At 39.5% G+C, this 20,556-nt stretch overlaps 1 protein-coding gene across 1 annotated transcript in view; it reads left to right on the top strand.

Moving 5' to 3' along the window:
* Positions 1 to 20,556, top strand: part of ptprua (protein tyrosine phosphatase receptor type Ua) — a 206,866-nt gene that overhangs the window by 130,857 nt on the left and 55,453 nt on the right. Inside the window, exons 8-12 of the mRNA XM_062436618.1 lie at positions 844 to 1,164; positions 7,799 to 7,908; positions 11,318 to 11,519; positions 13,548 to 13,650; positions 15,651 to 15,930. Of these exons, the coding sequence (XP_062292602.1) occupies positions 844 to 1,164; positions 7,799 to 7,908; positions 11,318 to 11,519; positions 13,548 to 13,650; positions 15,651 to 15,930 (1,016 nt within the window). The remainder of the gene's footprint in view (positions 1 to 843; positions 1,165 to 7,798; positions 7,909 to 11,317; positions 11,520 to 13,547; positions 13,651 to 15,650; positions 15,931 to 20,556) is intronic.

Genomic DNA, 20,556 nt, shown 5'->3' with positions numbered 1-20,556 from the left:
ACTTAATTATTTTGGTGCAATCTCTTGTTGGTTCACTCTCATCATTCTCATTTCCAGCAGGAGCAGTTGGCTGTTTAATTAATGTTTCTAATCATTTTAATCATAATGCCATAGCCCATATACTGTATAAATAACTTGTGCATAGAAGTTATCTGTTGGTCTTAGCAACAGCATGTGTGGAAATAATTACAGCTCAATGTCTAATTACTAGCTTCATGGGGTTATTCAAACACGTCTTAGTCAATCATAACATACACTGTTTTAAAATTTGGAATAACCAATGTGGTTAATGCATTACAACACAGAGATTGTTTCATTGTGTGGAAAGTAATCCTTCAGAGAACACATTTTCTTAGACTGTTCTTACAATATTGCTTTCACTCTTCACAATGTGCAAAATTAAAGTAAATTCCTAAGAAAGTGTAAAGATAAAGTTAAAATATACATTAAATTGGAGCGCCCTTGTAGCCAAGTGGTTGCAGTGCATGCCACATACCCGCAACGTCCCTGGTTCGAGTCTGGCAAGGGACCTTTGTTGCATATCATACCCATCTCTCTCTATCCGCTTCCTGTTGGTCTCTATGCCATTATCTGTTTAATAATAATAAAGATAAATAAAAATAGATAGATCTGAATATTTTTTTCACATGCAACCTCAAATATTTGCTCAATTTATACAAATGTACATTCTTAATATAGATACGTACTTTCTTACATAGACAACTGAGAAAGAAAAGTCTATCAGTGACCTTCGTCCATACAGTGTTGGACAGTCCTTTATGCTACTTATGATCTAACTATTTGCACTTGATTGATATGATTTCTGCTTCCCGTCCCTCTCAGAGCCCATGCGTGCCTTGAGGGGTCTTACGGCCGGAGAGATCCAGCCTCGGCAGCTGGCCCTTCAGTGGGAGCCCCTTGGCTACAACCTCACCCGCTGTCACACCTACACCTTGTCCCTGTGCTACCGCTACTCCATGCCAACAGGGGGCAGCGGGGGGAACAACGCCACCGTCAGAGAGTGCCTGTCCGTGGAACGCAACACCTCTCACTTCACCCTCAGAGACCTACCGCCCTTCCGATCGGTCCACGTCCGGCTGGCGCTGGCCAATCCAGAGGGCAAGAAGGAGAGCAGAGAAGTCACCTTCCAGACCGAGGAAGACAGTGAGTTTATTTTTCTGAGTCGACAGCAGGATGAAAACATGCACGGATTTGCTAGAATAGATTTATATTATTTTAGATTTAATGGAATTGTTACCTCTGTGCAACTGGAACATCATTATGGAGAACAGGGATGTTGTTTATTTATGCAATGAAGCTGTTTATTGTCATAGTCACTCAGCTCTGCCTTCAGAACATCTTGATTTCTAGTTTTTTGTGCATGCCTCTTTATGCTCAGATAATTATTGTGCACTGCTTTCACACATCCATGCCTTTATTCATCCAGTACCAGCGAAAAAAACAAAAACCTGCAAATATTGACTCACAAAATAAGCCGGATCAGCGTAGCTAAATGGAAGATCAGCCTTTCAAATGGAGACCAGTGGAACATTAATCAGCTTCGGCCATGGCTGGAAGCAAAATTGTAAACTGATGTTGCTCATCTGTGTGTTAAATGGCGGGTCCATTTTATTTTTTTGTTTCGGGTTTTTCTGGTGTTGGTTTGAATACATGTGTTCCATATAACAGGCAAGCAAAAAAAAGGGATGTTCAGCTTAGATTTTCTTCTGCGTGGGCTTTATATGTGAAAGATATAGAGGGGAGAGAGAGAGATAGAGCTAAGGGGGAGATGGTATTAACCAAAGGAAGGAAGAAAAGGAAAAAGAGAGAACAAATACCATAGCTAAATTGCTCTTGGAGGGCATCTCTGGTTTGGCTCCGAGGACAAAGAGGTGCTGGAGCAGGTCAGATCAGGACAGAATTTTGACTGTATTCACTCCTTTTCCTTCCTTTTTCTACCATCTTTTTATTTTATTCTTAATGTCTTAATTTTCCTCTTTTTCTCTTCCTTGCTGTCTTTGCTCTTGTCTGCTTTAGGCCAACACCAGGCTCATAGGAGGAGGCTGGTTTGGGGGGTTCAGGTCCCCTTTAGCACCGCAGCTTTCTATTTTGAGAGGGGCTTAGCAGGGATCAGGTCCTCTGAACAAGCTGTCCCAAAGCAGTCAAAGCCACCTCAAGCACCCCCAAATCCTCCAGCCCTCGGGGGCCCAGTCCAAGGTGGTCCCATAATTCCAATATGGATGGGATGAAGGGATATTAAAACATAAAAAGAATAAAACACATAAAAAGATAGAAACATGAGTATGCAAACGAGTGAATAAAATAAATTAGTAAATAATAATGATGAATACAAATACTACATTTTACTTAATTCTTAATGATATTTATTTTCTATAATGATATCTAAATTACTACTACTACTACTATTACTACTACTAATAATAAGCTTTTTTCTATAGCACCTTTCAAAACCCAAGTTACAAGGTGCTTCACACAATACAATATTAACAGAATAAAATACACAAAACACAATAAAAACAATATTAATATCCATAACAGTACTAATAATAGCTCTATTATCCTATTTATAATCGTAATAATCAACATTGATAGCCCATTATTAGATAAATTATGTAAGTTTACATTAATCAACATCATAATCATCTTTCTATAAACATGTGTAGTAATATTAATATTAGGAGTGTATCGTATTGTGTATGATAACCTTCACCTGATGTGAATATTGGCCTGTTTAATAGCATTCATTATTGCTATAATAATGATAATAAATGATAAGGACAAAAATAACAATAATCATTATCATTGTGACAGATAATGCATGCATCCTAACAAACAAAATAGATAGATACAGTAACAATGATCATAATGTAACAATGTAATGCAGTTTATAATACAGTCATAATAATACAAACTAAAATGTAAGTAAACAACAAAACAATTTGACAAATAGGGAAATAAAAAGAAGACTTAGAGTATATAGAGCTAATTGACAAATGATCCAGTTTTGATTCTGGTAATGATGGTCACCACCATGGGAAGAGGGAGGGTGGGGGTGGGCATCAGCACTCTATCTTCGCCTTTTGCTAACGGCTGAGTGGGCGTTTCCATTTGAACAACCCACAAAAAACGCAGACCATGTCATCCTTTTAATGTTTTCCTGTGTACATCAGCAGATTAGGCACATTCTAATGCAAATTTCCTCGAGTGGAAGTAGATAAATTCAAATGCTTATTGTTATGTAGAATAAGCAAGACTCCTCAATGTAATTGAATGCCACTCAGAGGCATTCTTGACCCCGGGGAGAAAAGGAAAGGAAATGACAACTGTGATGTGAAGTTGGTGGCATTTATTTTATTGGACTTTCAAAGCTCATTGTAGTATCATCTGAAAATACGATGCGGTTTTACATTTGGTTGTTTTACAGAAAATATCAAGCTGGAGGAGGAGATATGGAAAAGCAGACAGTGTTGTTAATTATCTACACCCACACATCGCTGTCTTGCAGGCAGTGGAAAATGAATTTACATAAATGGATGTACCCATAAATATACAGGCATATATATAGTACCAGTTAAAAGTTTGGGCACGCTTTACCATGCTGTGTCCAGACTTTTGATTGGTACTGTGTTACTTTTATTCATTAGATATGACTGATTAGAAAGTGAAAGTGAAAGTGGAATTATAACATGTTAAAAAAAAACAAGCCTTTATTGTTTTTCTCTGACTTTACTTGATATTTTCAATGTCAGCGCAAATAGAAAGTTTTGCTTTTGAGCCACTGAATGCCAGTCTGACAGTCTGACAGTCCCCAATCTCCCCCCCCCCCCCCCCCCCCCCCCCCCCCCCTGTCACGAGGAGAGCTGCCATCACCCTCACAACTACAGTAATTGAGCTGCAGCCAGTGACAGTTCCTCTTGCCTGTTTCCTATTGGGCTCAACAATCAAACAGTGTTGTAGCGCTTTACTTACGCCCTGTCTCTGCTGCTTGGAGGAAGCAGATTTGGCTGTCAGGATTCATGGATACAGCAGGATTTTCTTCTAGTGTGCTTTGCCTACCTCAGCTTCAGCTTCTGAGGCAGAGAGACAACCAAAAGAAGTTTGATATTGCAGGATGGTAGCATTCAGTAATTCCATTTTCTGTCACAGCTAATACACAAACAGAATCCCCCTTTTAGACATAAAAAGTCAAAAGTTCTTCAGTTTTAATCTTCTGTATGTACAGTAGCATGAAGCTAATTTCGGAGCAGTCCCCTGAAGGGCTTGAGAGAATTAAAGGAACTGTAGCATGAACTACATTACAACACAAAACAGAAAAAAGATTAAAGAAATACAATAGAACAGCCAACCGAAGAAAAGGTTGGTTTATTCCAATTTGGTTTGCATTTTTTGTAGTTCTGCCAATCAATTCTATCTGTAATAATGCTGTTTAACTCTCCAAGTTAGTTGCTGGGATCTACTGTAGGAACTTACAGTAGCAACATCACAGAAAATAAATCAGAAAAGGCAAGAAACACCAGCTGCCAGAGATCATACAGGCTGTAAACAAACCTACATTATAGTTTAGTCAGGTTTTTCTAGAACAGTAAACTTAAGAGAGCAGTAATGATTTTAACCAAAATATCTGTTGTAAACACAAATCAAATTTTAAAAAAAGGCTTCTGGTCCTGGTTCAACTGTGACCCGATATCAAGGCCAGATTACCAACCAGGTAGCAGAGGCAGCTGCTTTGGGGTTCCAAACACACCTGGAAGTATAGCTGGCTTTTTGGTAATTTGATTATTTGCTCATTTGTTAGTAAAGCATTGAGTTAGATTTAAAGCCATATAAGCAAAAAAAAACACAACACTGTCATCCAACTAGTGCATGAAAGTATGTGACATCACCTTTTTGCAAACCATTTCAAACCAATAAGAAAAGCACAAAAATCTGACTGAGAAAATCATTTTTCATGGCCTAATAATCATAATCATTATAAACTTTATTTGTATAGCACCTCTTCAAAACATGGTTTACAAATGGCTTTACAGGGTAAAAACAACAAGCATCAAGAATCATGAAAGTGTTAAATATAAAAACAATAAGAATAATAGCACCATCAATAATAAAAGAAAAACAACACTAAATAAAATAAAGCAATTAAACATATAAAAAGATTAAAACAATAAAACAAATGATGTGGGAAAGGTAAGATAGAAGGATCACAGGAAGGCTAGAGTATAAAAGTGTGTTTTAAGAAGGACTTAAATGAAGAAATACACTTAGCCCCCCCTAATCTCCTCTGGAAGGATGTTCCAAAGTCTGGGGGCCCTGTTGGCAAACGCTCTGTCACCTTTTATTTCAGTAAGGATTTAGGAACCACCAGGAGAGAACCATTCGAGGACCTCAGGGCCTGAGACGCCATATGGGGAGTTAAAAGGTCAAAAATATAGCTTGGGAGCCAAACCATTCTGGGCTTTAAAAATAATCATTAAAATAATAAATAATCTCTAAAACTAACTAGACAGTGCATGCACAGAAGAAAGGATAAGTGTAATGTGCTCTCGTTTTCTAGTACCTTTTAAAATCCTGGAGGCTGCATTTCGGATTAATTTAAGAGAGGAGAGATTTACCCTCAGAAAGAGAAAAGGGGAGTTGCAATAATCAAGCCACAGTGAAATAAAGGCATGAATGACTGTTACAAAGTTCCTGGTAGGTTATTGTGTTATTGGCTGTTACAAGGCATAATAATAATTTTCATCTCGGGCATTTTCTCTATACTTAATGTAAACAATTCACAATCAAAGATCATTTAGGCTATAAAATGAACATCATGCAGAGATAACGGGAAATATGAAACTGGTCACCCAGAATATATTACGCTTGTCACTGGATATCAAAATGGCCTTTGTTTCTCTCAGGCCCAGTGCCAGGATGAAGTGACTGAAGGGGCTCATTGATTTAACCATGCAATAGCCTCAGAAAGGCTAAATAGCAACATCATAAGGGTACTGTTTCAAAATCAGATCAGAGAATGCATTTTGTAATCTGAGCAATCATGAAAATCAGTCAAAATCAGCAAGGGGGAGATTGTGTTTTGCAGTTCTCTCTCTCATACAAAGCTACAAACAGCCATGCATGCTGGTATTATTATTCATGTACAAATTAAAAAGGAAAATGTCTCCAAACCTATTTGATCTGCTGCTTAGAGCTTTAATAAATGTGCTACTATGAGCAAATAGGTTTCCAGATGCACTGGCTGACAGGACACTAATCCTTGCTTAGCATGATGCTAACAAAAATGCCATGGGGTAAAGACAGTAACCCTTTTTCTGAAGCAACCTTGATAGAAAACTGGCTGTGAAATTAGAACTATATGAGAATATTTCTTAAAAGAAAGAGATTAAATATGAAGGCCTAGGTTCAGCAATAGAAACATAGAAAGTCCTGTCTGGAAGGTAAGACTTAAAACATTCAAAGGCCATGCCACTGAGACTTCCATCATATTAGATTGTTTTGAGCTCACAGCGGAAATATCTCTTAACAAGTTTGGGTCACTAGAATTACCACAAACTACTGGACTCACACAAAGCCCAATAGCATCATTCCAACTTGTTTAGTCTTTAGGCCAATAATGAAACAGGCATCTACTGTGTGTCTGCTGTGTGCACTGTACTTATAGGAACTCGGAGGTAGAGCAGTGTCAACTGAGGCAGGATAGCAAATGATGTGCCTAGGGGCCTCTTAACAGCTTAATGCCACCATGCCTACCATACTTAGCATAGTGCTTTATTTCCCTGCAGACTGGGGGATTATTTTGTGCTTCTCAGGTGGACTTGCTTTCTGTTCTACCTCCAAATAAATTCGATACAATTATCTGGATATAAATACATTTGTCAGATTAGTGTTTTTGCCCCACTGAACTTTACTGTGGCAATGTTGTAATTGATTTACTACAGCTGATGATATCATAACTGATAGAAGTACTGGTTTAAACTATGTGTGAGAAAACATATAACACCTTTATTAGAAATTCTGAAATCACGCTTTCTCACTTTAGCCTTAAGTTCAGGTTGTTATGCAGCTTGAGCTTTCATTTTCTGTATCCTCCTGAATGTTCCTTTATTGTATAATGGAAATATGATTCACTCAAAATAGATGTTGCTGGGTTTATTTTGGAATCACCAGGAAAGGTGAACAGATGTCTCTCATCATTCATCCCAATCTCAGATGTAGTAACATATTATTAAACATGTTGCTCTCAGCTTTAGAAATCTTTTAATTCTTACTTCATGACATCACCATCACCAAGGGTTTCCTGATGCACCAGAGGCAACAATCCACACATATGGATGATTGTACCATCTCAGAACTGAGAACTGTCCAGGCATTCAAAAAAACTACGCATACTCCTTTAAGAAGATGCATCTCATTAAGCCAAAAAATGCAGAGTGGTACTCAGGCAGTTCACAGGTTGGATTACTTTGCTGTTTTTCTGTCAGTAAGGTGCTAAAGAAGAAAAATCGACTGTCATCCTCCAAGACACGGTGCTCTGTTATCAGACGGTAAAAGCCAGAATCTCAATTCATCCTGAGGGCTGGTTCACAGTTTCCTTTCATCCCCTTCCCTCTGCTCTATCTCTCTGTTCCCTTTTTTTCCATCCTCCTCCATCCTTCTCTGTGCCTTCCTGCTCTGTCAAGGGTGTTTTTACCCCCTGGCATGCCTGCGCAAGAGTCCATTAACTTGAGACCCGAGTGGAGTGTTTGTTTCAGAAAAGGTTGTTTTTCTCTCCTTTTTATAGTTCCTGGCGGCATCGCTCCGGAGTCTCTGACCTTCACCCCTCTCGATGACATGATCTTCCTCAAGTGGGAGGAGCCAGTGGAACCCAATGGTCTCATCACGCAGTACGAGGTGGGATACCTTGTTAGTCGCACAATGGAAAGAAAAAAAAACACAACCCACAACATTACAGCTGCCTTTGCATCACACACTAATCCTCTGCAGGTGTGGGATGTTATTTTCCCCTTGCCAATATCTATTTTGTTCATCCCCCTTCAATATAATGACTCAAATCAAGGAAAGTCTCCTCTGCATACTTTAAAGAATGTACTGCTCCCCCTCTTTAATTTCCCCCAGGCTTGTTTTTTTCTGTTTCCTGCCCAAACGCTGGTAGCACACATGTGCCTGAGCCACTATAGCAGGGAGGACCCACTTTTCACAGTTCATGGGATTTACTGTACATGTTCATATGGTAATGAAGCTGAGGCACAGACTTCAGGCTGTAATTACATGGGGGACAACCATTCTAATTACTTATTTGCCTAAGAGATGGCTCCACAAGGGGGCAACTTTAAATGTTTCTAATTAATTATTGATGGCCCCATATCAACCGCAGACCTTTGTTGCATGGGCTTTAGAGCTTTTATCTGTAAGTAAATGTGAAGACCTACTATGGCTCAATATATGGTAGCCTGACGAAGGGAGAAACTACTTTTCATTCACAAGCACAGGCTTGGAGAGTGATGGGCACAAAGTTCATACCAGGCACCAGCTGACTACTTGTAAGATATGTAAGTGGCTGGTAAATGTGCTTCACTCACTTGCCAAAAAAACAATGGTACTCTATTGAGTAGCTGATTAAAATGTGAACATTTACTTGCCATTTGGCATATATCATGGCTGTAATCTTGTTTTGCATACAGATGAGGTACAATTGCCCCTAAACTCCAAACTCCTACTGCTAGGGTACATAAAACAGACCCAGAACAGCTCTAGAATTTTGAAGCTGATACCCTTTTTTTCCCCCAAGTTCATGTTTCTTTCACTACTTAATGGCTAGGGTAGTGGAATTAATTACAGTACAGATGGAATAGCTGTAACAATACATCACATACAACACCAGTGCAAACATAAAGGACGTAAGTGCAAAAGAGGGAACATGGAGTAGTCTAAACTGCTCCATATACCAGACAATACAATTAGACCAGCTTTTGTGTGCTAACAACTGTATCGCTATGGGGAAGAAGCTCTGGTTGCGTACAATAAGGCTAAAACTTGTGTGTTACCACATATGGAACGACGGCTGGTTGATCCTCACACATTCTTGATGAATTATACATAATTTGGAAGCACAACATGTTTTGTTTAAGCTATTTCACAGTCCCAATGTGCAGCAACAGAAGTTGCCTATTTTGTGACAAGAGTAACAACACACAAGACTGACTCCAGATGTCTTTTCCATTGTTGTTGAAACATTGTTGAACCACTAGAAAGTTCATTCCATTTGCACCAAGTCCAATGAACCCAAAACCTTGAGAAAAGCTATTAAGCCTCCATAGTTTGCCTTTTAAATTCTCAGCAGTGACCTTTGTAGTTGCTGCATGTGTATTATTGTCATACTGGATGAATACTGACTATTTTCTTGTTCAGTAAGCTGTCCATGAAAAATAAGCCCTCATGCTACTGTAGCATTTGAGAATACGATTGGCCACTATGAGCAACAACTCCCTTTGTACGAATAACATTATGAGTTTAACAGTGTCCCATTCTTATACCTCATATGTGTAAAAATGAAGGGCTTTTTGAGTAACTGCTGAGACAAAACTGTGTAGAGTGCTCAGTTTTAGTGTTATCATCACTGTATTTGGAAGATGATGTGTCCAGCTGTGTGGTAATGGTTCCATTGCAACAAGTCCCTCAGACTAAACAACAAAATATGTTGCTGGTCCACACAGGCATTTTCTGATTTGATGCCCCTATCAGCAGCCTTATGGCCTTTGTCGTCAAAGTAACAATAGTTACAACTTGTGGTTATGGTTAGGAAATAACTTTCTGATGTACTTGAAAGAAGCCAACATTTTGACTGTCGGGTTGGAAATAGGAAACTGGAAACACGTGTTCAAGTCTGATATTTTGCTGACCCATCAGTCAATCACAACCTCCCTCTGCAGACTTTGTCATGTCATAATCAATTGCTCTCAGTGGACAACAATTTATATATAATCCAAATGGAAGAGTTAAAATACAGAACAGGCTAAAGCAATTGTTCTGTGTGTCCTGTAGTCCATTAATGGGTTAATCAATAACAAAAATGTCACCTTGCACTGACCTGTCATTCTGTTGTCAGCAGCTCACAGCAAATTCAAGATGCTCTCAGAACTTCTGGACTTTTCCATTGTAACAGGAGTGGAGATTCTGAGTTCACTCCAGAATTATAGTCACTGCCAACTCAACAACCATGCCAAATTGCACATAAAGTGTTAATGTGAAAATGGCTAGAGACAGGACACCAAAATGAAAAATGGACAGTTTTACAACCAGCCCGGTTGATTTCCTGAGCTGTATGAATCATGATTTACAGACTTTATCACAGTCATCAAACTGCAAGCAAAAAAACCCAACATGATGCTGGTCTTCATTTATACTTGTCATCTTCAGTAGCTGTTTTCGCTCCTCTGGTTTTACTTTATTAACCAATCCAGAAAACTGTAAAATCAGGTCAACGGTGTGGCAGAACAAGGATACGACACAGAGTACCTGAGTCTGATTATCAGTGGCTAACTGCAGTATAAGATTTATTAGATCTGTGCTGTGAGATGACATCTTTTCGAAGTAATCCGAAGATTAATTGAGAGGCGTTTCTCGTGAGAGAGCCTTTCTGCCACCTAAATTCATTTGTGAATAACAAGCTGCAGGCTCTGTGAGGCATATCACATATATTGTATCTACTCCACAGGTTAATAGAGTAAGCTTTACTCCAACCTTGAAACTGGTACATGCTGGGGAATACTTACAATGACCTGATTTGAACCACACATAAACATTTTCTGAACTGATGCCACTATCAGCTAGCTCTTGACCTTTATCATCACTTTAGGCTTCCACAAGTGAAAGCCTAAAGCATGAATCCTACTTACATCGGTGAACTCCTGACCTTTCTTCAAGTACCACTATACGGTTGATATTTGTGGTTTCAATTGAAATATCTCTAGAGAATGAACTGTAATAAATGTGTTGATTCCTTAACTTTTTAATTAACCTAAGGTCAAAATTTGTTTGCCAACATTTTAGTTTTAGACCAAACCCATTGCACCATAATAGGGTTTGGGTAAGGGGTTAAAAAAAGATGGTGAATATCGTGAACATAATGCCTGCTTAGCATCAGGATGTTAGCATTGTCATTGTGATCCTGGTAGCACACTGACATTAGCATTTAACTCAAAGTCCTCTTGTACATAAGTACAGCCTCAAAGAGCTGTAGAGTGGCTGAAGAGTCTTAGTTCTGTTTTTTAATTCAGTGGCATCGTTTCTCTGCTTCCAGATCAGCTACCAGAGTATTGAGTCATCTGACCCGGGAATTAATGTACCAGGTCCCCGCCGTACAGTGTCCAAGCTGAGGAACGAGACCTACCACATGTTCTCCGGCTTGCATCCTGGAACCACCTACCTGGTGTCAGTCCGAGCCCGAACCGCCAAAGGGTTTGGCCAGACTGCTCTCACTGAGATCACCACCAACATATCTGGTGAGACTTTAGTGACTTCTTTACCTTTGCTGTATGGGGACATTGTACTAGACGTGTTTGTGTGCAAGTGGATGAAGGGGCCGCAGTAATACCTCTTGAATGGTAAACTCCATTAATGATACGATATAGTGAGAAGATGATAATATGCTGACTTTATTGTAACAACACTGCTTAAAGAAAGAAAAGCCTTATTTTTCCCAACAAAAAGCGTGTTCCTCTCAAGCCATTTATAGATGATAGAAAAGAAATCTAAATAATTCCCTCCTTTTAAAGAGCAGCTTTACCTGTGCTGTCCTGGGCTATTGTACTACATCGCTTAAAGAAAATAAAAGGCTTATTTTTTCCAACAAAACGTGCGATCCCCTCAAAGCATTTGTAGATGATAGCAAAGAAGTCTAAGTAATTCCCTCCTTTTGATTAAATTACACATCTACTTTCAAATTATAGAAATTATCTTCGTTTTCTCTGCCGCACACCTTTCAGTTGTGCATTGTCCTCGTTTGATGGAATAAAAACAAGCCTGAATTATAGTGAACTACAAATATTCAGCTTAAATGGTTTTAGGTAGGTTTCAACATCAACGTGAACCAAAACGATGTTTACCATTCAGAGTGGACCCAGCAGCAATTAGAGAAGCAGGTTGTTGGTATGGATTTGCGATAAATGTGGAACAATCTTCTCCATCACTTTATCTCTCTCTATTTATACTTATATTTTTGGTTTGTTGGGTTGTTTTTCCCCACCCAAACCACACCTTTCAATACTTTTTGTGCCAAACTATAGAGTTGGCATTGCACCTGATTCTTAATCCAAGAGTTAGGTTTTTTTTAGTCCTCCGAGGCACCTGCAGGCTTCACATTTGTGAACAAACTCAGCAAACACCTTCTCTATATTTTTGCCATTTATAACACTTTCTTCTTCCCTGTAGTGTGGTTAACCAAAGCACTCAACCTCTGACTGTTAGTAGAGCTAGACAAAAGTCGGAGAAGTGGCCACACTGGGTTGTAGAAGAACTACTTGACCGTGAAACTTGGTTGATATTAACAGAATACATGAATTCACATTTGAAAAATATCAATACTCATTTAAAAATACTTTTTTTGGGGGTCTCGCTGGATTTAAAAGCAGCAAATTTAACCAGAAACGTTAATCCTCTAGAGACGTTTTTTTTGTCGTGACCCCGCACTGTAAGTATCGCCGCCTTCCCTATTATCTGTGCGTGCTCCATCTGCTTTATAGGGTGGCCTGTGTGGGCTCACAGCTGTCAGGGTATACAATTCAACCTACAGTATCACATGCTCTCTCCTGGCTGCGCTGCCAGCTCCTGTAACCAATTTGGTAGCGAGCATGAATGTGTAATGTAGCGCTATTAGTCTTTTCTAAATTCATGCTCGATTTAACGATCTAACATGCGGCGGCTGAAACACTCCCCACAGCCGCCGTGTATAATGCAGACCTCTGCTGCTCCAATGTGTTTGCCTAGGTCGCGGACGACAGGTTACACAGGCAGATTTTTTTATTTTTTTTACAAGGCATTCATTCCCCGTAACATTTCCGCTTCCATCCTCAAGGCTTTTTTTTTGTTTCAGCTTATCTGTTTTTCCAGGATAGCCATTTGCTTCGCCGCATACTCGAGTTAATTCACTCCTCGTAGTAAACAGCGATGTGAACACTCAACCTCATTGTCCCCAGAGCTTTGCTGAGGCTTTGCAGCTTTGAGATCCGTCCTAATTATATTATAAGGGGCCTCTTGTTTTCTCTGTAGTCGGCTGCTGTTTCTAGTCATCATCAGTCAATGGGGCTGTGTGGGAGGTCTATCGGCAGACTACAGTCCACCGGGGGACATGAGCAGATAATGAATAAAGCTAAAACGCTGTATCTTTTTTCATAAGAGGTGTGGAAAATGTACTAAAAATATCCAAGCTGATGTCTTTATAAACTTTCAACTATGCAAATATGTTTGATTTATCTTAGGAGATGCAAAAAAAAATGACTGATTTATACCCCTTCCACTTTCCGTCTCTGCAGCACCCGTGTTCGAGTATGAAGACATCCCCTCTCCGCTGAGTGAGTCGGAGAGCACCATCACCGTGCTGCTGCGCCCCGCGCTAGGGAGAGGGGCTCCTGTCAGGTACAACTAATACACGGTTCACTCCTACGCCAGCGTTCATTCAGAGCTCTTCCACGCCGTGATATTTATAGCTGCAGTCAAAAAGAGCTCTCAAGAGCAACAGGAAGTAGTGCTTTTTGGCGTGGAGGAACACAGATGCCATTTTAAGTGCAATATGTGAAGAATTAGAAAGATTTTCTGTTTTATGCTTTTGTTTATCTGAGCTGAAGTGGTGCTGTATAGGAAATAAATATCATATATTTAAGGTGTCATTGTTAATGTTTGAAAAGTGTCACATCAGGACTAAATTCAACAGCTGACTGCTATCATGGAGCCAATATTTTAACAACAAGGTGACCATTATCTCTCCCTCCATCCTGAAACCTGACTCGCCACGTCAGACAGCTCAGGAAAGACACTCTATGTCAGCCAATCATATTGTGACTGGTAGACAGCTGTGTCACCGTAACAAGCACCACACTCCCAATTTCAGTGAGGAAAAACAGGGCTGAGGGGAAACTGAAGAAGAGAATGCAATCCTTAGAGGAAGAGTGAATTTCCTCTGGGTCAAATGTAACAATACGGATAGAAATTTGTTGTGTGTGGCAAAACAAAACTACTACTTGAAGGCAGCCGTGAATACTGAAGTCTCCCGAGAGTCATGACATGAAGCAGCAAGTTACACAAGCAGCACAGTATGGCATTTTGTTGAGGAGGATTCAATTTATAATGTTTGCTGCCACAATATATTGACATTGCATCCTGATAGTATATATTTTATAGCATACACTATAAAACCTCTACAAGTATATAATATTTGCTTTTTATTCTAAACAAAAACTACCTATTAAATCTGACAATACTTTGATAAATTGCAATTTTACACTAATTAAAAGTGCCAGGCTGAATGTGAAGATGAAGTGGCTTCTTCATTTTCTCAGTTTCATGTTTAAAACTGCTGTTGATGCTTCCATAAAACTACAAATACAGCTCTTTGTTTGCATTGGGGGGGGGGAAATGGCTATTTAACATCACTTTTTAAAGGGATTTCATAGAATTATGGTTTCATACAACATTGTGCTCAAGCTAATTGCTGAGATCTGGGAATAGAGACTCATGTGGGTAAGACAAGCAGACAAGCTGTAAACAAATCTTCAGGTTAGTTCAACTTTATTTAGAAGAGAAAATGAAGGTAAACTTATTACCAAAACTCTAGCTTAAAACCAACTTCCTATTTCAGCTTTGACCTCCTGTACTCGTAGTTTTGGCCTCACAGTTTTCCAACTTCGCTGGTGCTGTCTTTCACTTTAACTGTTAAATAAAGTGGTTTAGACAAACCGTCAGTTCTTTACAGCCTATCTGATCTTCTCACTGCTCGCGTTATTTTTCTTTCCAGATAAGAGAGTGCAAAGATATAACTGTGAGAAATGATGACAAAAACTTAGAAAGCAAGTTTTACTGAAGCAGGGTTTGTCTTTTTATTGCGTCAGTGGGTGAAATAAAGCAACAAAACACACGTACCAGAGTAAACAGAAGAGTTTGAAGGTTCATTCTTGACCTTGGATTTAGTAGTTTGACATAACTGACACAGCTGTGTCATCATTAGTGAATGCAATTTACTCAGTTGTCATGGAGATGGCTCAATACTTAAGTCATGTGATGACAACCGAGCATGGGCAATCATGTCAATCAGGAACTATTTACTTTTTCTTTTTTTTTTTAAATTAAGTCATTATCCACTTAAATACACTGTAGGTGGATCAAATATTTAATATTTATCATTCTTTTGTGGTTACACCATTTGACATGTTCAGTAGCATTCAGTCTTACTTTTGGTTTAAAAAAAAATGGTGCAAATGACAAAACCAACAAAAAAACAAAATGTACATTTTAACGAATCTGGTGCTGCTTTGACCCACTTATTGATGTGACTGTATAATAAATAGTAACAGTAATTAGTCTTGATTAAGTGGTACATTGTACTGCTTTGGAGTAGTGAACCCCATACTGTCCCCCTCCAGTGCCTACCAGGTGGTGGTGGTGGAAGAGGACGGCTCCCGCCAGGTTAGGCGAAGGGAACTGGGCTCCGTCGACTGCTTCCCCACACCAAACTCCTACAACGAGGCCCAGGCCAAAGGGGTCCCGCATTACTACACAGCCGAGCTGGCCCCGAGCAGCCTGCCCGAGGCCACGCCCTTCACTGTGGGCGACAACCACACCTACAACGGCTACTGGAACAGCCCTCTGGATCCCACCAAGAACTACCTCATCTACTTCCAGGCCACCAGCAACTTCAAAGGGGTAAGAGCTATTAAGATGCCTGACAAGGCGCTTATATCTGGAGCTCAGACACGCCGCTTTTATGTTTCAGCAACCTTGACAGTCAATTTAGATTTGTGTCGAGCAAGTCGGGAGGCAAGAGGCAGTATGCTGAAGGCACTTCAAGAGGGGAAGAAATCCTCTGTATAAACAAGGCCTTATTTATTACCAAAATGAATGATGTATGTTTTGCATTTCTTAAGATGGCTTTGGGTCAATTGCTTCCCATTGGTAAATCTTGGACTTGTTAATGATACAGTTTCTCAATGAAACAAAAAAGGAAACCGTTTTTCTCTCTAAACCCCCCCCCCGCAAAAAAAAAAAAAAAACACCACACATGAGCAACGTGTCTGAATGAATCTTAATGGCTTTTAGAAGATAATTACTTGCAGGATACAACCACATTCTCTGCAAGCATCCAGATACCATTTCATATTTGTCTCATATTTGCACTTTAAAAACGTTTTTAAAAACTTCAAGAATCTTTTCATCTTTGGGGGGAAAATCAAACACCGCCTCTGAGGCGTAAAGAGATCTGAAAAAGAACTCCTTGAGCAATTGGAAAAGTGACTGAAGCATGAATAAGGGATGTGCTGGCCAGTGTGCACAGAGGCAGTGAGAGTAAATGCTGTTTAAATCATTAGGCCCATATGGAGCTTACTGTGCGCGTGCTCGCCTGCAGCTTCTCATCAAGATATCAGTATCTGACTTCTCAGAGGATGCAGCCGGTTTCCTGTGGGTGCTGGTGGGTGGGCCTGTAGAACCGTAAAAGCTACAGTCAGCCTCAGGTCTGGGTCAGGTCCAACATACTTAAATCTATCCCCTTTGATCCGTATCTGCAGTGAGCTTTTCCCATCAAAGACTGTCACTTGTGATGATTCTCACCTAAGACCAAATTAAAAGTTCTGCTGCCATCACAGCACTGCAAACTATGAAATGAGCGAACACAACAAACTGAATATTATAATTCACGATGGTGATTTTCTGGTTTTTGTCCTACAAACATTTTTTAATCTCCAATCTATATTTTAAACTATAGTTGTGTTGTGTCAGGAGTGATGGGCTGCTTAGGGAGAAAGGAGATAAAGACTTATTATATTGACAATTACCAAATAAAAGACACTCTTAGTACATAGGGGGTAGAGCGTTCTCCATGGGCCCCCTGTGATAAAGTATGGTATCCTAAAGGCAATTTTTTGGCAAGAAAAAGACAATACAAAAGTCATTTTTTTTTAATTTTACAATTGTGAGACAGCTGATATAACCTGTCCTATTCATAAACACAAATTTTCACTTATTGAGCCAAGCAAGCCTACCTCTAAGAAAAACTTTGTCACACAAGTTTGTTCTGAAGAACAAAAAAAGGAAAAAGGTTGCCAGTTGTATTCAAATTTTTCAGCACCAAGGACAGCGTGTGGTGCTCTAAGTACAGTGATTGATGAACAGTTGAGCACCACTGCAGATAGACAGCGACAGATCAGGTGTACTGTCTCAGTCTTTCTCACATAGGAATCACACACATAAAAGAGACACAGTGGTCTACAGCAATATACACAGAAACTAGGCAGCAGTCTCCAAACAAGGCTTGGATTAGAACATCGTTTTTTCCAATTCAAATCTTCGTCTTCATCTAAATTTTCCGATGTCAATTCATAAAATCCAAGATTTGATCTGGCTTTTCCCCTTGGATTTTTATATCCAAAATGAATCCAGACATCTGTGTATAGTTTTGGCTGTGTCTTCAGTGGAGCAGCTCCAGCCATGTTCAACCAGATCTCACTGTGCACCAAATCTCACTGAACATGGTGGGAGCTGCTCCACTGAAGGCAACGCCAAGCCTGTTGTACAAAAGCTTTGTGACAACAAAATGAGTGAATCAGTGATGTTAACATTCCAGTAGGTATGTTAGAGGACATTTCCACCTCAATGTTTGCTGATTTGATTATGTTTGAGGTACTGTCAGTGTTTTTTTTGTGTCTTTAATGTGTCCTTGAGTGTTTTGAAAGGTGCCTATAATTAAAAAGCATTATTTATAATTGTTATAGTCTTATTAAGACTGGCTGCCTGAATGATGATGATGCTAGCCTTGCTGTTAGCCACTGTCAGGCTAGTATGGCTAGTAGTAACGTTAGCTTGATTATCCGTTGCATCATCATTGTGGTTCTGTTGAAAAGATAAAACAAATATTTCTTACTCTCTCTCTCTCTCCTTTCATTTTAACGCACACACATGAATCACACATTATTGGGCCGACCAATGGTGCAACTTCATCACTCACTCACTCGCTCACTCTGGGTCATTCAGGGACAGACATTCATAGCTCGCCCTACGGTTGTGAGCGGTGGGGCCCGATTAAGGGGGTACTAAGGGTGTGGAATCAATGACAATACAAACAGGCCACAGTTGGTGCTGGTACTGTTTTCCTGCATAAGACAAAAACTGCTTGGCAGCGGTGGAGGCTCGTCCCCGCTCTGCAGAAGACGGAGACGTGATCTGAATCTGACTTTTTTATTTTTTGCATCAATCAAGCACCGGCAGCTTGTGAGAAGTGTCGGTGCGCAAGAAAAAGTCACAAAACACCAAAGAGTCAAATGTAGAAGTGCCGGCACTGAGTACCGGTGAGTGTCGGCCCGCTTCGAGCACTGCATTGAATTGTATTGAAGACAGTAATTGCTTTGGCAGTTATGCCTTCAGTGGAGCTTGAAACATCCATGATTGGTGCAGCCAGTTTCACAAGCAAGAACACACACTTTTCTCCAAGTATGTTTTTCTTTTTCTCCTGTTTGTAGGAGTCACTTTTCTTGAGAAATATTAAGATTACTAGCGTTTATTACACTAAAAATTAAAAAAAGAATTCATTCTGACATTTTTCTTTTCAACCCGCTGCTGTGTTTATCATGACTTTTTCACTCACTGGATTTACTGGCATGTGGATTAAGGTTGAGTTCTGTTGTGCTGATCCATTTTTAATCCAGCTCCAGATACCCAGATAATAATATAAGCTTAGCTAACAAAAATATTATCACTTTCTTTTTATTTAATCTGTCCTTTAGCCAAGAGTGATGTACAAATAATTCAGGTTGTAGGCCCTTCCTTTTAAGCCAGACAGTACTGATAACCACTTTCCCTGTTTTAAATGACAAATGTCAGTGGTAGCAGAACAGCATTAGCTAGTTCATTTTCATTATGTACATTAAATTTTAAAAAAAATTCCAACATGAAACAAGCCAGTGCTTTCTACAAGTCGGTGTCTGTACTCAGTCATTTACTGGAGAAAAAAAGCATCACTCTATGATTTTCAGTGGACTGTATGTTTTTGCTGTTCATAGTGGTGAGTCTTCTTTATTGAAACCATCTAACTAATCACATGACCTCAGGTTTAGTAATCAAATTGTCCTTGTTAAAGCTGAAATATCAACATTGTTATATTAACAATGGATCAAATGACCATGTGTAATGTTAAAGTTGTTCACTATAACTCATTTTAATGTGACAATACTAAATCAATGAATCCTGCTTTAAACTTTAATGTACATTGTGTAACACTGATATTCTAAGCAAAGCAGCTCAATACATTGGGATCAGAACCTCTTGTATTTGAATAATAAGGTGTGCAAAGCAAGCTGTTATTCCAGTGTGTTTGATACATTTAATCAATGTTTCATATCTCGAGTCGCTCATCTTATTTTCAGGTTGGAGATTAAAAGATTGTGATCATTAATAAGCCTGCCGCTCAAATCTATAACGTTTGCCGTCTCCAACAACAAAATGTGATTACGGATCTCAATTCAATCTTTATGTTTCAGCTATTTATAACTTTGTTTACTTGTAAATGTCAAAAAAAAACAAACCTGCACCTAAATGAATTCCGTAAAGGATTAGAAAAGGATTCCGATTTGATAAGCAGATTCAATACTGGAGACCTAAAGATGCTGATTCCTCAATCTGTGCTGTAGATCTCTATTCTCAACAAGATTGGAGGCTTAGTTGCATTAAATTGCTACTCTGACAAGCATCGGTGTGTCTGTTTCAAAAGGCCAAAAAGCCCACCTTGACAGAGGACAGGATGACACATGACACACTAGCTTCCCCTGCTTTAATAACCCCTGGGTGGGAATAAATATGACTTATCTGTCACTGTAAGAGACGAGAGGAGACGAGAATCCACTCGAAACAGATTTCCAATTAAAAGAGGTAATTTGGCAGCCGTTTTAGGTGAAAGGGTTTTGACTCCAATCTCAGAGCACAGATTAGCATAATTGCCCATAAAGGCTGATTTAACTTCCTTAAATCTTAATTTGGTAACATGCCCCTCTATCTCCGGGATAGAGGCGGCTGTTTTTGGGGTTGGGGGTGCAGAGCCAATCAGTTGGCCCGGGTGAGATACCTCACATAGTGAAGGAGAGCAGAGGTCTATCATATCACAGAGAGATGTCATCCGCTCGGAAATTTCAATTATATCCTCCGTGTGGCAAAGGTTTGGGTGACTTTGACACACATGGTGGTCTGTACTGAAGGTTTTAGACAAGGTTTATGGATTTTGAGAGACTCACTCATAATTAACTTCAAGTGAGGTAGCTGGTTTTTTTTTTATTCCCCTGCTAATTA

Source organism: Scomber scombrus, chromosome 16, assembly GCF_963691925.1.
Source record: "Scomber scombrus chromosome 16, fScoSco1.1, whole genome shotgun sequence".
NCBI lineage: Eukaryota > Metazoa > Chordata > Actinopteri > Scombriformes > Scombridae > Scomber > Scomber scombrus.
This window is presented reverse-complemented; position numbering and strand designations above follow the sequence as displayed.